The sequence below is a fragment of the Eptatretus burgeri genome, chromosome 17 (assembly GCF_056783735.1).
Source record: "Eptatretus burgeri isolate ZD-2024b chromosome 17, Ebu_testis_v1, whole genome shotgun sequence".
Taxonomy (NCBI): Eukaryota; Metazoa; Chordata; class Myxini; order Myxiniformes; family Myxinidae; genus Eptatretus; species Eptatretus burgeri.
This window is the reverse complement of record NC_140977.1, coordinates 8,295,723-8,316,771: the sequence shown is the minus strand read 5'-3', so window position 1 is coordinate 8,316,771 and position 21,049 is coordinate 8,295,723. Positions and strand designations below refer to the sequence as shown.

The following is a 21,049-nucleotide window of genomic DNA, read 5'->3' as shown; positions in this document are numbered from 1 at the left end:
ATGTATGGGGAATGAATCAAGGTCAATCGCACGCACATAGTGGCTATAAAGTCCCGATGCACTCGGTTATAATTTATCTGCATGCTTCCCTCCATTCTCCGCACAAATTTGGATTTTTTTTTTTCTTCCCCCCTGCTTTCCTCCCCTATTTCTGGACATCTTTGTTGAGGTCATAAAAGCAGCACCTGATAGCTGTTTTGAGGTCTTCAACTGTCAGTTATCCTGCAACAAGATGGTGCACCAGCACGTTATTCTCTTGCAGTTGGAGACTGTCTTGACGAATTCAGTGACTTTGATGTGGTCACCGAGAAGTCCGGCCTTGACAACATGTGACGACTCTTTGGGGCATTGTGAAAGAGGGAATTTATCATCTCTGCCTCACAGTTGAAGACTTCAAAACGGCTGTCAGGGGCTGATTTTATGATCTTTAACCCTCAACATGGAAGATGTCCAGAAGAACGTGGAGAATGGAGGGAAGCATAAAGATGAATTGTAACCGTGCAAAGGGACATTGTCCACTCTGTACATACTGTCAAGACCAAAGCACAAAACAACACTTAATGTGAGCAAGGAACACTTTGTAACTAAAGTAAATTTGGAAATTGTAAAACTCTGCCACCACCAAGTTGTTGGGTGGTACACGGTACATTCACACCCCATGAGGCTCCAGCGACAGTGTCCAAATTAAACTTTTTCAAACTTGAATGATGTGGCCGTGGGGTAAAGTTTTGCCTTTTTATAGTTAAATATACATTAGATTTTTACTCCAACAGTTTAAAATGAAAAAAACAAAAACTTGGAAGTGGACCAGTTGAAACGGTGTTGTGGTTGTTTTACACCTTGCTGTTTTGAACTTGTATATTTTCTTTGCTTCAAGATCGAACAGGCAGCATTGACATGTTTTTTTATATATATATATATATATATATATATATATATATATATATATATATATATATATATATATATATATATATATATATATATATATATATATATATATCCGAGCGCGGCCGCAATATTATATATTTTTATTATTTTATATTAATTTTATATATAGATATATATATATATATATTATTTTATTTATATATATACATATAATGAGCTTGTGTTCCATTGTTGTATCTGCCACCGAATGTGAAGGAGGTTGTTTTCACCCCTGTTTGTGTATAGGATATATCAAAGTTGTGGACAGGTTGGGTGTGATGATTAAGATTAATTAACTGATTCGATTTTGGTGAAGATCCAGATCTGACTTTTTTTTTAAAGTGATTCTTCACATTTGAGGACATCAACAGGCCAATCCCATGATGTTTCAACATGAGACATCCTCATTGCTTTAACTTTGTTCTTGTCCACAGAATGTGGTGCAGAGATTGTATTCACTCCCGTTGTTCAGTTCTGCCGTGGATGAGTTGGTTCAGTCCTACAAGAGAGGGAAGGAGTCTCGGCCTGTTCTTTTCTCTGTGGGTAACATGGTGGAACAGGGAGTTGTGGGAGTAGCTGTGATCGTCTCCAGTGGGATCCAACCAATCGCCAGGATTCTTCATCCACAGAGTGAGTGATTCTGTGCACATCGGACATGTCTGAAATTCTGTTTATATATTTATTTTTAACTAAAAGTTTGGAACCCCCCACCCTCTTTTCATGATCTATTCTGGTGAAGGATTGAGGTTGTTTTGGTAGTTTTTGAAGTTTGCCTTCAGAAGGTGATTTATCCATTGATGATGTTTGAGTTTTACACTTATAATTTATTTTTGTTTGAAGTTAAGTTTGTCGACGAGCTCGCTTGCCGGAGTTTGAATCTTGTGGAAGAGAAAGTTCCAATCTTGCAACAACCTGCCAACAAGGTATGGGGGGGGGTGGGGGTGATTGTGAATCTTCCTGAAGTACAATGTAATCTGCTGGAGACTCGTCTATGTCTTTTAATTTGGAAAATCTTGTAATTGTTCATGGAGAAGTAATTTAACTGTTCAATTGTGCAATAATTGATGCACATTTCCTTGTTTGCAGGTTATTGATTTGAAGAAGAACTTACAAAATGCCCAAAAACAAATGGGAGTCTTTCTGGATTGGTCCAAGTCCCAGGTCGGAGCGGGTTTGGAGAGATCCAAGCAGGCCGTGTTGGATGGTACAGACTCTCTTATGAAAACCAAGTTTGGACAGGTGGTCATGTCTGGTGCAGATTCGATGCTTTCTCAACTGGATGGATACCTGCCACAAGATCAGACAGGTAAGTTTGTGCTGTGTGGACGTGATGCTGTTTTTATACCTCCTGTAGAAACTAATACCTGTACATCCTGCACAAGGTGAAACCCATGAAGAGAAAGTTGTCGTAACAAGCTCCTCGGCCCTTGACCTTTACCGTCGGATCTTTGCGGTATCCAGCAAGGCCGGGAGAGAGCTGTTCAGGAAGAGTTCTTCCATGATCCAACTTGCTGCAGAGAGTGTTCGTGTCTATTTAACCGGAATTCTCAAATCTCTCAACACGATGCACCAGCAACACGATTCCGATCGCTCCGTTGATGTCTGTAAATCAACCGGTGCAGAGGCTCCGGATAAACAAAACAAATGAGAGTCCACAGGTGATTTGTCATATTGTAAATGTTTGTTTGTGCAGCTTCACACTGAATGGATTGGATTTTTCTGGTTTTGTTGGAGATGGAAATAAAATTCTTGCTGAAAGTGATTTTTGTTTTGGGTCCTCAATTCATTCTCATGTTGGTTGTGATCTCATCGTGCAGACCGTCATTCACCTGGATATCGTACCTGTTTGGGTTTAAGCTTGGGAATGTTTGTTTTAACAGCCTGTGATCCCTTGACCAGCAAGGATGCTCTGGACAACCCTGACTTGTGTGGATGAATGTATTTTTTTTTTTTTTTAATCCTGCCCCCCCCAATTGGTTTGTTTATGCTGTACAGCAAAAGGATTAGACTCAGTGAGAATGTAATTTGGTTTTTATTTATTATTAAATATTTGCTTTGATTTATGCTCTCAGTTCTCCAAACGTTTTTATCCAAAGCCCAAAATTTGAATTCACATGACATCTGGTGGCAGTTTATTCAAATGCTTTTGAGTGTTCACTAATATGTAATTTCCCATTAGAACCCTGGGAGTCGATCTTTGCTCTTGGCCCCTGTTCACTAATTTCTGATTGGGGTCGATGAATATACCCCATCGTAATCTGCCATAAATGAAATCGAATTGACCCGATGTGAAGCGTAAGTAACATCACAATATGGTTCCAGAATACACACTGTACTTCCAGCCTGGTTCACCGTAACAGAGAATGTGGAGGTGGTGCCCAATGCATGCATTGATGGAGTACCCCCAGTATGTCTGACCATGTTGAGTTATCAAATGAAGGAAATGATCCATTCTTCATCTGCACAGTTTTAATTTTAGAATTTTTTTTTTTTCATGGTATAGACAAGGAAAGAATGTTCTGGTTTTTGTGTTAAAATCTTTACAAGCATGAAATGTGGAATTCAAATCTTTGCCAGGTGATGGTAGCAATTTCAGTCATTAACCATAATTGTGTTCCTGCACACAACAGATGTGCAAGAGTAGTTGGGTTTGTACCATTTACTGCTAATACTATAAGTAACTGGTTCCTGAGCCACAATATAAATTTCTACATCGATTGATGTGCGTTTATAACCACAAACAACCATGCCAATCCAATTACAACACCCACTTCACCCACTCCCCCTCTAAAACATTGTCAATATTGTTTCAAACTCCCTGTGCATTGTGCCATCCCTCCCCACCGCTGTTAAGCACAAATGTTTAGTTAGAACGGATACATCTATGAACCTTTGGCCTTTCATGAGCCCACATTGTTGGGAGGTTTTGCAATATCGACTTTGGAGGAGATGATCCTTGTGCAGACACAGCTCACTCAAACAGGTGCACTTACTAGTATTATTGGTTTATAAGTGGTTTCATTCTACAATCCTTCTGTGGGAGGCATGAAATATGTCCAGGCTGCCATGATTTTCATTACTAAACCTTTCTGTGAATGCCAAGCAATCTGAGGAGTTTATTTCAAAAGTGGTGTATTGACTGGATTCTTACCTTTTCTGGAGAAAGAGGGGCTTTGGGTGGAGAGTTGAGTGAATTTCACAAAATGTTAGGGAGAGGGGGCTATTCCTTGCCACCCTATGTATCGTGCCTGAAAAGAAAGAAATGGATCAATGGTGGCTTCAGGAACCATTTCCCAACAGGGACGGCACACTTTTAAGTGTACCTGAACACCGTGTGGAGTATTATGTTCCATAAGCTCTCATTGGTCCTGTTTCACCAACATGCCAGATACTAATCCTGGGTGTTTGCTCAGTCTAAAAAGCAAGTAGGTATTGTGTGTTTTGATGTCACTTTAAGTGTGAATTAACAAGAAGCTGATTATAGTCATCAAACAGAAGGGCACTCGGTGGAATGGATACCTCCACCACACAATTCCTGATCCACGAGAACATATCGGGCCCAATACATTTTTGAGATATCGTGCTATGTATCGTTGTTGGCCGTATCAATGGTGAAGAATCACTTAAACAATTGTCAGATCTGGATCTTCACCAAAATTGAATCAATTCTTATCACACACCCAATCTTTTCACAAAATTTCATCTGGTCCCATCCACAACTTTGAGATATCCTGCACACCAACAAACAAACAAGAAAACGATGTCGTATTGCAGAGCAAGATACTTACAAAATCCATAAAACAAATTTGACTTCAACAATAATTGATAGTTGAATTCAATGACCAAATGTGCACCTCCTCTTCAATTTTAAAGTCAATCCAATGAAAAATGATAATTTTTAGAAACCTGGCCGATGTTGAGTTCAAAAAGAATTGCTGGTTGAATTCAGTGACCTGACATGCAAATCCTCTTCAAACTTCAATCAATGGGATGAAAATTCAGGATTTTAGAAATGTCTCCTTCATTGTTAACCTTTGGCAGAGGTTGGCCTTTTGGTTTATATTGAACATAGGCCTCCTTGTCCACCCTCAGCACACAGTTTTACACCTCAACTCGCTGAACAGCTCAGCAACTCTGCTCAATGGTATCCAATGTCCATAAAAACAAAATTCTTTGCCCTACAACAAGTTAAGACATGCACCAGCAACATCAAGGAGGGTGGTCTGGAAGGCACTCTACAACTCATCAGGTTCCCCAAAACCTCTGAGCTTGTTCGCAAACTTCTCACCAACCCCCTCATCCTTGAGTTTGCCAACATCGAGCCTCAGCTGAGCTGGTCCCATTCTCCTGATTAAGCTGCAACTTCTGAGTTGCTCCAAGCCTTTGTTGAGGAACTGAGCACCCTGGAATCTCAAGTGACCTTTTGAGCACGTGGTCAATCTCATTTGCCACACCACCAGCATTGGAATAATTCCAGCGAGGAGCCTGTGGGTCCTGAAACCACAATATCTTGCAAAGTGAAGGAACTTAGTGCTATTCTGTTTCACAGTTCAAGACCCATAGAGACCAACACACATCTTATAACCATCCCTATCAGTTCCAGTTGATGCATTGAAATCCCCAAAGGACGAGAAGAGTATCGCATCTGGGGCACTGATCAACCAGACTTGAGCATGACATGGAATGTCATTCAAGGCAAAAATCACATACAGAGACCAGGGAATCTTTAATATCATATGATCATTGACCGATGTTGCCTCAATTACCATTGGAATCAACAGCAACTCCTTGGGTATGGTAATCACAGTAAACATACCAATAGGAGGTGTTACCACCCACCATGATCTCATCACTATCCGGTGTCCAACCCCCAAAGAGCGCTGCGAAAACACTGTTCAAACGCTTGAGCTCAGATCATCCTCTTAGGAATAGGACATTGCAGGCACCCACAAGACAGGACCCTCCTCTTAGGGTAACCCAAAGACCATCTGGCAGACACCTCAGCACGACCCCAATCTGACATGGGAAGGTTAACCCACGGTATTCCTCCCATCAGGTGAGTTTCCCTAGAGGGCAATTGCGTTGGAGGTACTCCAATGGAGTGGATTTTCAATTTTCTTTCCGGTGGCTGGAGTGCAAATCCTGGCAGCAATAACCCAACTGGACACAAGATACAGATGGCCACTGGCTCAGAAGGAGCTCCTCCATAAAGAATCTATGCTAAAAAAAAAAATAAATAAATAACAGATACTATGGAGAGTTGAATGGACAAGTTTTACAACCAAGATGAGAATGAATTGAGAACCAAAAACAAAAATCATGTTCAGCAAGAATTTTATTTCCATCACAAAAAACACAGGAAATCCAATCCATTAAATGTGAAGCTGCACAAACAAATCACCTGTGGACATTCACTCATTTGCTTTGTTTATGCGGAGCCTCTGCACCGGTTGACAATTTAGAGATACCACCAGCGGGATCGGAATCAGGATTTTCCCCGTTCAATGGGATTTTCTGCACAGAGTAGAACGCCGTGTTGAGAGACGTGAGAATGCCGGTTAAATAGACACGACCACTCTCTGCAGCAAGTTGGATCACGGAAACACTCTTCCTGAACAACTCTCGCCCGGCCTTGCTGGATACGGCAAAGAGCCGACGGTAAAACTCGAGGAGCTTGGTATGACAACTTTCTCTTCAAGGGTTTCACCTTCTGCAGGAGGTACAGGTATTAGTTTCTCCAGAAGTATAAAAACAGCATCACTTCCACACAGCACAAACTTACCTGTCTGATCTTGTGGCAGGTATCCATCCACTTGAGAGAGCATAGAGTCTGCACCAGACATGACCACCTGTCCAAACTTGGTTTTCATTAGAGAGTCTGTACCGTCCAACACGGCCTGCTTGGATCTCTCCAAACCCGCTCCGACCTGGAACTTGGACCAATCCAGAAAGACTCCCATTTGTTTTTGAGCATTTAAGTTCATCTTCACATCATGAAGAACCTGCAAACAAGGAAATGTCCAATTACTACACAGCCAAGAGGAACATTTAAATTATTTCTCCAGGACGATTACAAAATTTATTTATCTCTCCAGAAGAGAGACCTGGAAACGGTTCCACCATCAATCATTTCCTCCACTCCCCGTACCTTGGTGGCAGGTTGGTGTAAGATTGGTACCTTCTCCTCCGCGAGATCCAGACCCCGGCAAGCGAGCTCGTCAAACTTAACTGCAGACAAAAAAAATAAAAATAAAAAAGGTAGAAAACTCAAACGTCAGAGATCTCTGGAAATCACTCAACATGGAACACACAAAGGAGAAAAACCTGAACCCTTCACCAGAAAAAGATCACAAAACAAATAAATGTCCATGAAACAGGACGGGACTGGGGGGGGGGAGTTTTGCAACAGTTCTAATTAAAAATAAATAAACAGAAGTTGATACATCACATGTCATGTACACAGAATCACTCACTCTGTGGATGAAGAATCCTGGCGATTGGTTGGATCCCACTGGAGACGATCACAGCTACTCCCACAACTCCCTGTTCCACCATGTTACCCACAGAGAGAAGAACAGGCCGAGACTCCTTCCCTCTCTTGTAGGACTGAACCAACTCATCCATGGCAGAACTGAACAACGGGAGTGAATACAATCTCTGCACCACATTCTGTGGACAAGAACGAGGTTAACACAATGAGAGGACGGGTCATTGGTGGTCATGACTATAGTAATTTCCACTTTCATAGATCATTCAGTGAGAGCATCGAGTCAAGTCCTTACAACGTTGTGTCATCGACAAAGAGCTTCAGATTTTAATGGACATCCTCTGGGGGATCATTGAAGAGGATGAACAATAAACTGTTCCCAATAAACTTCCTTGTGGAATCTCTCAACATTCACACTTTGCAATAACTTCACCACAAATGAGAGATTAGTGGATGAATGGAGGATGGGGATTCAAACCTTCAGAGAACAACAACATGAAACGGTTACATTGGAATTAAATTATTAAACAAACCACAACTTCAGGGTGTAACACACACAGGAAGGGCCCAAACCCCAACCCACCACACCTGTCCATCAGTTCACCTCCATTAAAACGTTTCAACAATTCAAACGAATCATATTTAAATCCCCGGGGATTTGCTCCAGTTATCCCGACGAATCAGATTCGAACTCGAACTCGACCTCGATCCACCAGGTTCAGATGAAGAACCAACGAACCCACCTTGGTACCGACGGTCTGAACCTCCATGGCCATTACGTTCAAACCGAGAACCGTTTCACGGGGAGAGAAACGGGGAGGATTACCTGGACCGACAAGGGTTAAATCAAGGTGAGAACCACCAGGTGGGGACCCGGAACCTGAACCACGGGACAGAGAAGGGAAGGACAAAACAAACGGATTTTTTTTTTTTTACCTTTTTATACAAAAACACGAACACCTGTTACTCTGACGTCACACAGGTACGCACTCACAATCAGGAATTTCACCCAAATTATCATTTTATTCCACTCCAAAAATTTATTGAAACAATGATATTTACACAGACATGGAACATTCTAGATGTTTCCACGTGACTCCGTTTATGTGTTTTATTCCAATCTTGTAATCATAAACATGTTCATGAAAACCCACACATGGCAGGTGGTCATTTGGCCCACTATACCTGTACCAGCACACGGCAGGTGGTCATTTGGCCCCCTATACCTGTACCTGCTCACGGCAGGTGGTCATTTGGTCCATTAGAGAACCCGTTGGGTTCCCGTTGTGACAGCGGTTGATTTAAAAAAAAAGATAGCTCCAGCGAACTATACCGCTGAGGTTGTTTGCATTGATCAAATTCTCCCGAAGAGTACTTGACTGAATCGGGAATTGATTTTTGAATAATTTTTTTCGTTGCCCGATTTGAACGACACTTGATACTGCACACCGCAGGAGAATGGTGAGTAAGGTGGGCCAAAAATTTTTGCACTATCGTGTACAGTTTTGGCTGTATTTCGGGAACATGCATACATATATACAAGATGAGACTTTTAGTAATAATAATAATTATAGATATATATATATATATATATATATATATATATATATAAATATGTAACATATGGTGAAACCTAAGCTTGGTGGTGAAAGGTGGAGTGGAGTGAGGAGGAGATTCAGGTGTCAGGCCGAGCGCAGTCATCGGAGCCAATAGCACCAAACACTTACAGACTTGCTTCCACATTACTAGGTTATCTTCTCACACGTTCTTCTTTCTTTTCCGTCTCATCTGCTGTGGACGCGTACTCATAAAAGGAGCATCAACGATCACCTGGGCAAGTCCCGAATGGTTGTCCCTCTCAGGGCAGCCACACTGAAACGCACCTTTTGCAGTTTCCTCTCGGCACCTCATTTGCCCTCACTTGCACATCACCACACCCCTCACTTTCACCTCCCCCTGACCATGCACGTTGGACATCCACAGGATTCTCCTCATTCCCCTTCCTCGGTGATTGGGCTGCATAGGTCCGTCGACCTCGCCTAGTAACAGAGGTTGAAACCACCTCAACTTTTCTCTCTCCCCTATTCTAATTTTTCTCTGGAGTGTTTCTGATAGTGCCTGTCGTGTTGGCATAGATAAGCTTGTGTAAATATTCGATCGGTTTCGCTCTGTCCTGTGTCTTCTCTTTTGTATATAATTGCATTTATTTTGCCGCAACTCACCAATCCTTGCTTTCCCCTACTGCATGTATTTTCTGTAATAAATCCGCTGCCTGTTGTATACATACCTTTCCTCGCCCTTTTAATAATAAATTGCTTGAATGAAAAATGTACCCAGTTCCTGGCATCCTTTAATCCATTGGTCCAGTGTTGTCCACATGTAGCAGTGGCGGGGAAGTTCTACCCCACCGATTGGCTCTCGACGTTAGCCGGTGCATACTTGGCAGCCCTACTCAGCTGCACCTGATCAGGTCAGTTAAGACAAGTACACATTGAGGGCATAAGCCTCCTTTGATACCGTCGTCCAAAGGTAATTTACCCACGCGAAGTAGTGACACCCTGCTTGGATTAATTATCGGTACTGATCGGCAATTGTAGTTACTTAGCAACCCACTGAGCCGTGGAGTTATCCACGACTGGAGGCCTCAGGACTGGATGTTTGGGAGTAGCTCAAGTGCTTCCCCTCGTATTGAACCCCAGGCCGTCATGGTATAATCACACTACTGTCTGCGAGCACATTAATGCGACATCATCAGCCCCTGCCAAATACTTTGGGGAACATGCCTCATGCAGCATGCCACAGCTCAAGAGTTGTTCCATGGTGTGGGAGCCAAGGCCGCATTTGCAGTCTGTTGCGTCTTCACCTGCACTCTAAGCCTGGTGTTGGCTTTGTGGTTAGGGTGGCGGCTTGGGATCCTGGGGTCCTGAGTTAAAGCCCCGTTGGCCGCTGAATTAAAATACACCAGGAGGTTGATTCAGCCTGTCATCCTTCCGAGATCGGCAAAATGAGTACCAGTGTACTGATAAGGGGACACTTCATCCCCTTACCAGAAGGGGACAAGAAGTTACTTCCATTTTATGCACCCATATCTCTTAGCCTAAGATCCTGAATAATCATTTTGAGGGCCAGGGTCAAGGTATCCTGGACCAATCTGTCCACATGTACGTTAAAATCACCCCCAACAATTATTGGGGCAATCTCAATTTTAGAAATGAGGCCTGTGTTGACCTTTTGACCTCAAAAATTATTGGTGGTTGAATTCAATGACCAAATGTGCACATCTTCTTCAAAGTTAAAGCCAATCAGATGAAAATTGAGGATTTTTTTAGAGATCGTACTTGTTGACCTTTGGCCTATGTTGACCTTTTGGCCTATGTTGACCTCAAAAAGAATTGTTGGTTGAATTCAGTGACCGGATATGCAAATGCTCTTCAAATTTCAAGTCAATTGGATGAAAATTGAGGATTTTCGAAAATCGAAAAGGTTGTTGACCTTCGGCCTATGATGACTTTTTGACCTCAAAAAAAATAAATCGTCTTCTGTCGGACCACCAACTCCACCATTTGGTGAAGCTTCGTGACGATTGGTTTAAAATTGTGACTTAAAGGTGAGCAGACAGACAAACAAAAGAGCAGACAGACTGAGCCCCAGGACTCAGCTATCCGGGTCCGCTGTGTGGGAAGGACAACAAAACACTGTTCAGTTTTCTGGATTCACACCCCACCTCTCCCCCCTCCTGGGAAATCCAAGTGACGGGCCCCCATTATGTGTACCAAGTTCAGTGGTCCAACAACGTTCCGTTCTCAAGATGTACAAGATGAGGGAACGGGCAGACACACTAACAACACCACGGAGTGTGACGATGAGGGGAAGCCCACGTGTTTGCGTCTGATTTACCAGATGGGATCGACACAGTCACAGGACAACAAACGTGGCACGTGTTTCTCAACTTCTTCTTCTTCTTTCAAATTTCGCACAAGGCTATGAGGCAGCAGCATTGGCTGACGGCGCGGCTGTACCGCTGATGCAGTCAGTGCACTCTGTCGGTTTTAATTTATTTGTTCAGGGTGCCGGCGATAGCTCCCCGACCCTTCACGTGCAGCAACAGAACTCGGAATGTTTTTAAAGAAATGTTCGTGTGGTGAATGGAAGGTCGTGACGTGTGATCACATGTTGCCCGGCTCGAGCACAGAAGAGATAAAGCTGAGGTTCGGCTCGGCCGCGGGGTTTTGTCCCTGGGGCATTGCCATTGTATGTCGCCGGCTCACTTGGTGCTCATTGAATGGTGAGAATACTGATTGATATATAATACTGATTTATTTTGCGGTGATTAGTTGCGCGTGTGTACCTTACTGCTTGTACTCCATGCTGCGTTTGTATTTCCATGTGTGCCCGTAGAAGCGGCTTCAATCAAATGGAATAAAGCCTAAACACTGAAGGTTCTTCTCTCGTCTTCATTTCAATTTATTCCATTTGGTTTTCTCGGCTCTCTCAACCAACGATGGACAAGATCTACAAACCAGAGAGGTTCGACGCAGACCCAAACGCGACTGACTCAGAAATGAAATGGTCGCATTGGTTCTGTTCCTTCTCACACTATCTGACCATCATCGAAGAGGGAGCTGACAAATTGGCCGCCCTCGTGAATCATGTCTCGCCCAGCGTGTACAGGCTCTTCTCGGAGTGCGACACTTACGAAGCAGCGATCGACGTGCTGCAGGCGCTCTACGTGAAGCGCAAGAACGAGGTATACATACGACATCTTCTCAACACACGCAAGCAAGCCGACGGGGAGTCAATCGATCAGTTCCTGCAAGCTCTGAATCAGCTGGGAAAAGACGGCAGCTTCCGGGCCGTAAACGCCGAGGAACACCGAAAGGAAGCGACCCGCGAGGCATTCATCCAAGGACTTAGATCAGCCCACATATGGCAACGCTTACTAGAGAAAGCGCAACCCACTCTTGACAAGGTAGTCGATCAGGCTCGAGCGATGGATACGGCACAGCAGCAATCTGAGTCATTTGGGACACCGATGCTGCTAATGAACGCTGCTACGATGGGAACTCAAGGAACCCCACTGGCACCGACACAGCCAGACATAGGGGATGGAGAAACACCCGAGGAGCCGGATACACAGGCCACGTCAAACTCCTCAGCAACTACTCCGGTTGGTAAATGCTTCTTTTGTGGGTACAAAAGGCAACTCCGCCAAAAATGCCCCGCCAGAGATGCCATATGCATGAATTGCGACAAGAAAGGGCATTATGCCAGGGTATGTAAATCTACTCTAAGGAGAAATAAACCCACTTCTGCGGCTCTCTACTCGCAAAATAAACTAACTGCAGCCTCCCCGGGGAATCTATCCAAGGCTATCATTAACGTACGAGTTAACGGGCATATGGCTGAGGCACTGATTGATACCGGTAGCTCTGAAAGTTTCGTCAACAGCTCGCTAGTGAAGGGCAGGAAATGGAAAATCCACCCGACAGACAATACGGTATGCATGGCCGCCACCTCACTACAGTCCCGCGTACGAGGGTACTGCAAAGTCAAATTGGACGTAAAAGGGTACACGCATCGGGATGTAAGGGTACTGGTGCTTCGTGATTTGTGCGCAGACGTAATTCTGGGTCATAATGTCCTCAAGCAGCACACGAGCGTCGAAATACCCTTTGGAGGAAGCAAACCTCGTCTAATTTTAAATGCTTTGACCACCGCGGAGGTGACGTCCCCCCAACTGTTCGCTAACCTGTCGCCGGTCTTCAAACCAATAGCGATCAAATCGCGGCGATATACCACTGCTGACATGAATTTCATCACTTCGGAAACCAAGCGATTACTGGAAGAAGGAATTATAGAACCGAGCGATTCGCCATGGCGCGCACAGGTGTTAGTAACCAGCAGTCAGAACCATAAGAAACGAATGGTTGTCGATTATTCCCAAACGGTCAATCGCTTTACCCAACTCGACGCCTACCCCCTGCCGCGCATAGACGAGATGGTCGAACGCGTGGCCAATTATAAGGTATTCAGCACCATCGACTTGCGAAGCGCCTATCACCAAATTCCCATCCGAGAGGAAGACAAACCTTACACCGCATTCCAGGCAGGTAGGTGCCTCTACCAATTCAGGAGAATTCCATTCGGTGTCACGAATGGGGTAGCTTGCTTCCAACGGGTTATGGACGACATCATCTCAGATGAAAACCTCAAAGACACTTTTGTTTACGTGGACAATGTCACAGTGTGCGGTAGGGATCAGGGGGAACATGACATGAATCTGGACAGATTCTTGAGCATTGCTAGAAAATATAATCTGACTCTCAACTACGAGAAATGCGTATTCTCGGCAAGGTCAATTGACCTTCTCGGCTACACAATAGCCGACGGCACGATTAAGCCTGATCCTGAGCGATTGCGCCCACTTCGTGAGCTACCCCCACCTCAGGACCTGCAGACAATGCGCCGGGTGATCGGCATGTTCGCTTACTATGCGAGATGGATTTTGCAATACTCCGAGAAAATACATCCCCTAGTGCATTGCAAAAACTTTCCACCAGATGCCGCTGTTGTGACAGCTTTCCACAACCTCAAAGACGATATCAGTAATTCCGTGGTATTATCGATCGATAGCTCGGTGCCCTTTGTGGTGGAGACCGACGCTTCAGATCACACGATAGCTGCTACGCTTAATCAGTCTGGGCGACCCGTCGCGTTCTTCTCGAGAACTCTCTCTGGAAGCGAGCAGAAACACTCGGCGATAGAGGAGGCGTACGCCATCGTCGAAGCCCTACGCAAATGGAGACATTATTTACTGGGAAACCACTTCACGCTCGTTACGGACCAACGATCCGTGGCATTCATGTTTGATGGGAAAAATAACGGGAAAATTAAGAATGAAAAAATTATGAGATGGCGGATAGACCTAGCTTGCTATAGTTACGACATTGTTTACCGGCCCGGGAGGGAAAACCCTGCTGCAGACACCTTCTCTCGGGTCTACTGCTCGGCGGCAATCGGTCGGGCTTTGCAAGACCTCCATGTGTCTCTGTGCCACCCGGGGGTAACCAGAATGGCACATTTCGTACGCAGACAGAACCTGCCCTATTCTCTTGAAGATATTAAACAAATGAATGCTTCATGCCCTGTTTGTGCTGAACTAAAACCCAGATTCTATGGTTCGGCTTCTGGCAGACTGATCAAGGCCACTTCTCCCTTCGAGAGACTAAACATTGACTTCAAAGGGCCCCTGCTGACCGAGACAGACAACAGATACATATTCACTGTTGTTGATGAGTATTCAAGGTTCCATTTCGCGTTTCCGTGCTCGGATATGACCTCGGGCACTGTCGTGAAATGTCTGTCTGACCTCTTCGCACCATCTGGCACACCATCTTAGACGAGAGAAGAACCTTCAGTGTTTAGAATTTATTCCATTTGATTGAAGCCGCTTCATTCAATGAGCACCAAGTGAGCCGCCGACATAAAACGACAATGCCCCAGGAACAAACCCCGCGGCCGAGCCGAACCTCAGCTTTATCTCTTCTGTGCTCGAGCCAGGCAACATGTGATCACACGTCACGACCTTCCATTCACCACAGTTCGTTTTTTTTTTTGGGCGAATCTGCGACTTGGAATTGCGTAGTTACAGGAGTTTCAGAGATCGTGGAGCGAAGGTTCTTCACTCGCACATTGTTCCACCACCTCGTACTGTACTGTACTGTACTGTACTGTACTGTACTGTACTGTACTACACTACACTACACTCTTCTATAGTCTTCTCTAATTTAGTGTGTACGATGAACCGAGATCTCTCCGGTGAGGAACACAAGGTGAACCCTCCGGGATCCACGAGTATCTCCGATGGAAGGAACGGGGTCGGTCAAGGAGGGTCTCCCATGGATACGGAGTTCGGACCCGGTACGTGCTGTTCTTGTTCCCGTGCGGGGTCCGTGCTGTGCACGATGTAAGTAAATAATTTCTGAGGGGAATCTCACGATGGTCCGGTCGGGTCCCCCTCGTACATGACCGTGTCGATGTCCTGAACCGGTGAAACGATTCCGTTCGTTGTAATCGGAACACGAGCGGTGATTTTGATTCCTGAGAGCAGATTCATTACTGGACGAGTCTGAGGAGTTGTAATCGGAGCTCGAGCGGTGATTTTAATTCCTGAGAGCAGATTCGCTAGTGGACAAGTTTGAGGAGTTGTAATCGGAGCTCGAGCGGTGATTTTGATTCCTGAGAGCAGATTCGTTAATGGACGAGTCTGAGGAGAAGTTCCATGATTTCCCTCTCTTCCCGCGGATTCTACCAACGAGTCCCTCCTTCATAATGAATGCGCGGCTCATTTACTCAGCAGTCTCTCGTGAGGTAAATTTTCAGCGAACAACGTCGACTGCAGACAAATTTTCTCAAAGTAGTGGACAGTGTCCGGTAATTCGCGAGTAATACCGCCAGAGGGCGCTGGAGACGCGGCCATCAGGTGTTGCGTGGTTGCTGCCGCGCAACCCACTTCGTCACCGACCATCTTCCTCATCCGAATCGGATGGGACGTCGTCGTTCAGCGTTCGACTTTCTGCGTTCAAGGTTGTCTGAGCGAGAGTTGCCACAGCCTCTAAAAATGGTGGTGCTGAGAGAAAGCGTGTGAATCTGAGTGTGGCGCAGAAATTGGGGCTAATCTCAAAGTTCGAGTCTGGTGTATCGGTTGCGCCCCGGGGCCCGGGGTGTGTGTCGAGTTCGGTGTGAAGAAACAAACGGTGTCCGATGTTCGTCGAAGTGAGGAAAGGCTCAAACGATTTTCCTTAAAATTTCGCGCGGATAGTTACAAAAGCGGTTCGGCGGTGGTTGCTAGGAAACACAAGAAAGGAACACAAGACTGCAACCACGAAGAGGCGGTGAATCGGTTTGACGTTAAAGAGCAGGTTGCGGGTCACCAAACATGTTCTGAAAATATATCAATATGATTATATGTGCATTAAATGGCTTGATGCAAATTATTGTGGTTGTCTAACTTTGGGGAAAATTAATGAAATTTAACTGCGAAGTTGTTATTTCTCGAGGCTGTTGAAAAAAAAACAGCCGCATGCCCATATATGGATGGTGACGTCACATTCTCCAAAACAAAGTGGAAGCTCACTCTTTCATTGAAGAAGTGTCCAGTTGAGCGGGCCGTTCTTTCGCTTTTTTTGAGCTTGCAACTGTTTATATTATCCTTTTTTATTTTGAATTATTGTAGAACAAAGTTATTTGGATATTTGTTCATCATGCCTCGTACGTGTGTCGTTATGTTTTGCGAAAATGGCTGGAAAATGGGTAATCGCTCCCACCGATTCCCGAATGAATCAAACATTCCCTGGCATTGGATAAGATTTGTACAAACAAAACGGGCGAATTTTCCCTGCCTTTTAAACTTTTAAACAATATCTTTGTGGAAAAAGCGTTGCGACCTAACATCTAGTCAAGGCGCCCTAGGCCCTGCGCGCCATCCAACATAAACCTTATAAAATATCGGAATTTTACAAACTTCACAACTACCGAGTGTTAAGCATCCTAAGCGACTGCAAAAACCAAAAACAGAATTTGAATTGACTTTAAAACGAACCCGCAACGTCGATCGAAGCAAAAATCTCAATTCACCACAGGAATTTACGGCATTATTTAAAACTAGTACGTGCCCGTAAAAAATAAATAAATAATAAGAAGAAGAAGAAGAAGAAAATAAATAAACCACACGGGTCGTTTCTTCGCTCTCACGTGCCCGTACGTGCGTGACCCGGAAGTTCAATATTATTCGCAGTTACGATTATTCGCTATTTATTTTTAATACCCAATTATTCAATTAGCGCCAACGTATTGTTGTGGTTGAGGAAATTCGCAAACCACCATTCAGCTCCCGTAGGTGAGATATCTCTGTAAGTACATGTGTAGTTAGCCCCAAACCCGTTGTTTAGAGGGAATAAATGTGATTCATTCGGGCTGCGACCCTTTAAGATAGCCGTTTTTTTGTTCTATCTTTATTTTGAGCCAACCACGTCTCAACCGCCATCACACAACAACCACCAACCACAACGCCGCTTCACAACAACAACAACGCCAACAGCCACGACCTTTACCTTCACAACTCGCTCTCACAAACATCGCATCACCACCATTCCAAGCGTCACCGTGGCCAGGGATCGCCACTTTAGACCCTCCACCACCTTCACCTCTCCTCCTTCTACCGCCATTCCCGCACCGCTTGTGAACGCCGAGCGTCAGGCTGTCCTGGCCTCATGCGGGACGCGCGCCGAGCCTCGGGTGCAAAAAGCGGCCTTTCCGAGGGGAAGTCAGATCAGGAATGATACACGCCCACTTCTGATCCGTCCAATCATTAAGCGCGGGGCGATTTGGCCCCGCCTCCAGGCGCGTCGGAGTAGAATCGGTATATGCAAATTCGAGGATCAGGGGAGGTTCACGCCCACTTTTCCTCCGTCCAATGGGCGAGCGTGGCTCCGCCCCCGAGCTGATCCTGATCCGGAAATTTGCATATGGGTTCTCCTGCCGCACTATAAAGCGCCGAGCGCGGGGCGAATTCAGTCAGTTTTGTGTTGGGTCGGAAGCAGTTGGAGGCAGTCGGAGTTTTGGGCTCGGGCGAGTTGGAGAGGTGTGGCGGCGGCGGAGTGTGGCAGCAGCAGTCAAGACGGGTCTGGAGGAGAGTCGGTCTGTCGGGGTTCGGAGTCTGTCGGGGAGCTGCAGAGAGGTGAAGCCGGGAGCGCGGTCGAGGTCGCAGTGGAGTCGCTCGTCGTGGGACCCAAGCAAGCCCGCTATCCTCTTTCCCCAGAGCATCAACAATTTCCCCCTTTCCCCCCTCCCCCGCGCTGAGATAGTGCGGAAAGGGGGCCCCGTTCCCACCCCATTCCAAGCAGTGCCAACGAAACCCGCGGAGGAGCGCGGAGTCGGGGCACCGCCGCGGCATTTGCGGCTCATCACAAGACGGGTAGGCTCCACCCGGTCTCGGCCCACAGCCCCGTCCGTCCCCTTGTATTTGAGGGTGGCCCCTTTCTTTTGCTTTTGAGTATATGTGTTGTCGGCGCCGTCTGTGAAGTAAAACTGTGTAAGTGTTCCCGTGTGCTCGCGTAGTCGGTAGTAGATCTGCATTGTTGTGTTTCTTTTGCAATTGCTTTTGGTGCATAATTGTTGTAATTGTATATGTGTGCTATCCGTGTGCCGCGGAATAAATGTGCCTTATATTGAACTGTTTTTCCCGTTTCGCTTCGTCTTTTCTTTAATTGAATCTCCATCTTACTTCACGTAAAGGGTTGGTAATGGGCTAAATACGCCCGATAATTAATCGGAACCGTCGAGGTTGACGATAACACTGCTCGGTTATCCTGATAGTACGAAACGGGTCGCTTAAGTGGCCCGTGTCCGGGGTCGACCTGCGGCGAGGTGCGATCGCCCGGTCTACCCTCCGTGTGGGTACTTAGGTAGGTCGTATTTGGCGAACAACCCTATCCCACGCGGGGGGGCGATTGGCACGATCGTGGTGAGGCCGAAAGGCCCACCCGTGACTAGTTCCCGGCATTAGTCCGAGAGGGTCACGACAGAACTGTCCGTCCGGTGGGCGACGTGCCGCGATTCGAGTTACGTGGCCGCTCGCATGCCGGCGGGCGCGAATTCGCGACAGTATTTTACCTTTTCGCAATGTCGTGGCAAGGAAAAACAAAAAGAGAAGAGAAGAGAGAGAAAAAAATTTACTTCCTGGTTCGGAGCATACCAGCATTCTGATGTTCCCGAAATTTATACACCGTCTAATATGAAAACGATCATAACTTGGGCCATTGTGTTTATCTATAAATGCGCATAAGAAATCAAGAAATTATTAGAATACACGGAGTCATCACTCTCCCATACGAAGCCCGTACGTTGTAACCCGTAATGGGGAACGTGGCTGTGCTTCCCTTCCCCATTGGCCACGCCCACGCAACAACGTGTCTTGCCATTGGTTTGGTAAATAAATGGCCATAACTTGGGAACTGCTCGTCCGATTAATATCAAACCTTGAAAGGCACATCCTCAGGTCCCCAGCAATATACCTGGCAAGTTTCAATTAGATCGGACCAGAGGTTGTCGAGAAACAGCAGTCACACACACACACACACACACACACACACACACACACACACACACACACACACACACACACACACACAGAGAGAGATTGCTGGAATTATAGATAGATTATTTTGTCAAAGTCATAAAACTGTAATATTCAGCCATCCACGAACAATCTTTACATAATCCGACAGCTTAACAAGTCAGGCATGTGATGATAACCTTTATTGGGATGAAAAATGATTTTTAAACTTCATCTTTGTGGAAAAAGCACCGCGGCCTTTATCTAGCCAAAGCGCCCGCGGCCATACGCGCCAGGCGCCCTCAACGTGAAACATTCATAACTCGACAAATAAAAGCTCAAATTGCACCAAACTTACCTTATTCTTGCGAGCTCACGTTCCCTGCTAGTGGGTGAACAATCGAACGCTTGGCGAATTCTGCTTCGCAATGATAGGAAGAGCCGACATCGAAGGACCAAAAATCGACGTCGCTATTGATGCTTGGCCGCCACAAGACAGTTATCACTGTGGTAACTTTTCTGACACCTCTTGCTTAATACCCAAAAAGTCAAAAGGATCGCGAGGCCATGCTTTCACGGTCTGTATTCGTACTGAAAATCAAGATCAAGCAAGCTTTCGCCCTTCTGCTCCATGGGAGGTTTCCGTCCTCCCTGAGCTGGCAGTCAGTCCTGCCACTTGTACACGAAATAGGCCGTTTTCTTGCACTTGCAAGTGGCTCAAATTTATATGGCTCAGGGCCAGAAACTCCATAGTATAAATTCCCATCATCCTCCGACTCGTCCTCGGCAATATCGGAATGAAAACACTCAATTTCATCGCCGCTGAAATCGCTCTCTGATTCGCATCTCGCCATTGTTCACACGCTGTTTCCGAATGTTCACGAAGTTTTCGGAGAACGTGACGTCATAGCATCTTCGGTAACTTCCGGACTGTTTTTCAATCACTGACAAAAGTTTTGACTTAAAAGATAATTTTAACATATTTTGAGTTTCAAATGTAAGAAAATAATTGCCCAACGATTATTAATGTGCTTGCAACCTTCGAATCACACGAAGTCATCAGTGACCCAAAACCTGCTCTTTAAGCAGCGTCGTCGTGGCAGGGCCGGATTTAGGCATGGGCAAGCTGAGCAGTTGCCCAGGGGCCTCCACAACCAGGGGGCCTCCACATATTTCATGAAAAAAATTGTAAGGAAAAATGTATTTGTGAGTGCCTGAATGGTAGTTGGTAGTTAGTGGAACAGATATAAGATATTCATCTTATCTCATTCTCTATTTTATTTTGAAGTTCAGATTCTTTGTTCTTGAAAAATATACTGTATGAATGAGTGTAAATATGTCTTGTCACCTTTTTAGTATTCTAAGGTAGGGTGGGCCTCCACTACTGAAGGCTGCCCAGGGGCCACCACATGTATAAATCCGGCCCTGCGTCGTGGTGTTGCTGTGCGTGGCGTGGGAGCTTCGTTCAGCCGTGAACACGCTCGCTAAACACACGGCGATAAACATGCAGGCGAGCG

The 21,049-nt window shown here is 45.5% G+C and overlaps 1 protein-coding gene and 1 pseudogene across 2 annotated transcripts; one reads left to right on the top strand and one right to left on the bottom strand.

Annotated features, from left to right (window-relative positions):
* The first annotated feature begins 1,381 nt into the window (after positions 1 to 1,381).
* Positions 1,382 to 2,692, top strand: LOC147009213 (perilipin-1-like). Its single transcript, XM_085861635.1, has 4 exons — positions 1,382 to 1,560; positions 1,771 to 1,853; positions 2,017 to 2,236; positions 2,313 to 2,692. The coding sequence occupies exons 1-4, from the start codon at positions 1,479 to 1,481 to the stop codon at positions 2,576 to 2,578; spliced, it is 651 nt and encodes a 216-aa protein (XP_085717761.1). The 5' UTR covers positions 1,382 to 1,478; the 3' UTR covers positions 2,579 to 2,692.
* A 3,555-nt stretch (positions 2,693 to 6,247) lies between these two features.
* LOC147009212 (perilipin-3-like) lies at positions 6,248 to 8,321 on the bottom strand (annotated as a pseudogene). Its single transcript, XR_015052816.1, has 5 exons — positions 8,161 to 8,321; positions 7,404 to 7,561; positions 7,079 to 7,158; positions 6,713 to 6,932; positions 6,248 to 6,640 (listed from the first exon to the last, which is right to left on the bottom strand). The product of XR_015052816.1 is annotated as a perilipin-3-like (transcript).
* Positions 8,322 to 21,049: the final 12,728 nt, after the last annotated feature.

What these genes read in the sequence shown, in the direction of transcription:
- LOC147009213 (XM_085861635.1), top strand. Translation starts at nt 1,479, where the DNA reads ATGGTGGAACAGGGAGTTGTGGGAGTAGCTGTGATCGTCTCCAGTGGG. An exon ending in TGCAACAACCTGCCAACAAG is followed by an intron (nt 1,854 to 2,016) that starts GTATGGGGGGGG and finishes CCTTGTTTGCAG; the next exon opens with GTTATTGATTTGAAGAAGAA. An exon ending in CCTGCCACAAGATCAGACAG is followed by an intron (nt 2,237 to 2,312) that starts GTAAGTTTGTGC and finishes ATCCTGCACAAG; the next exon opens with GTGAAACCCATGAAGAGAAA.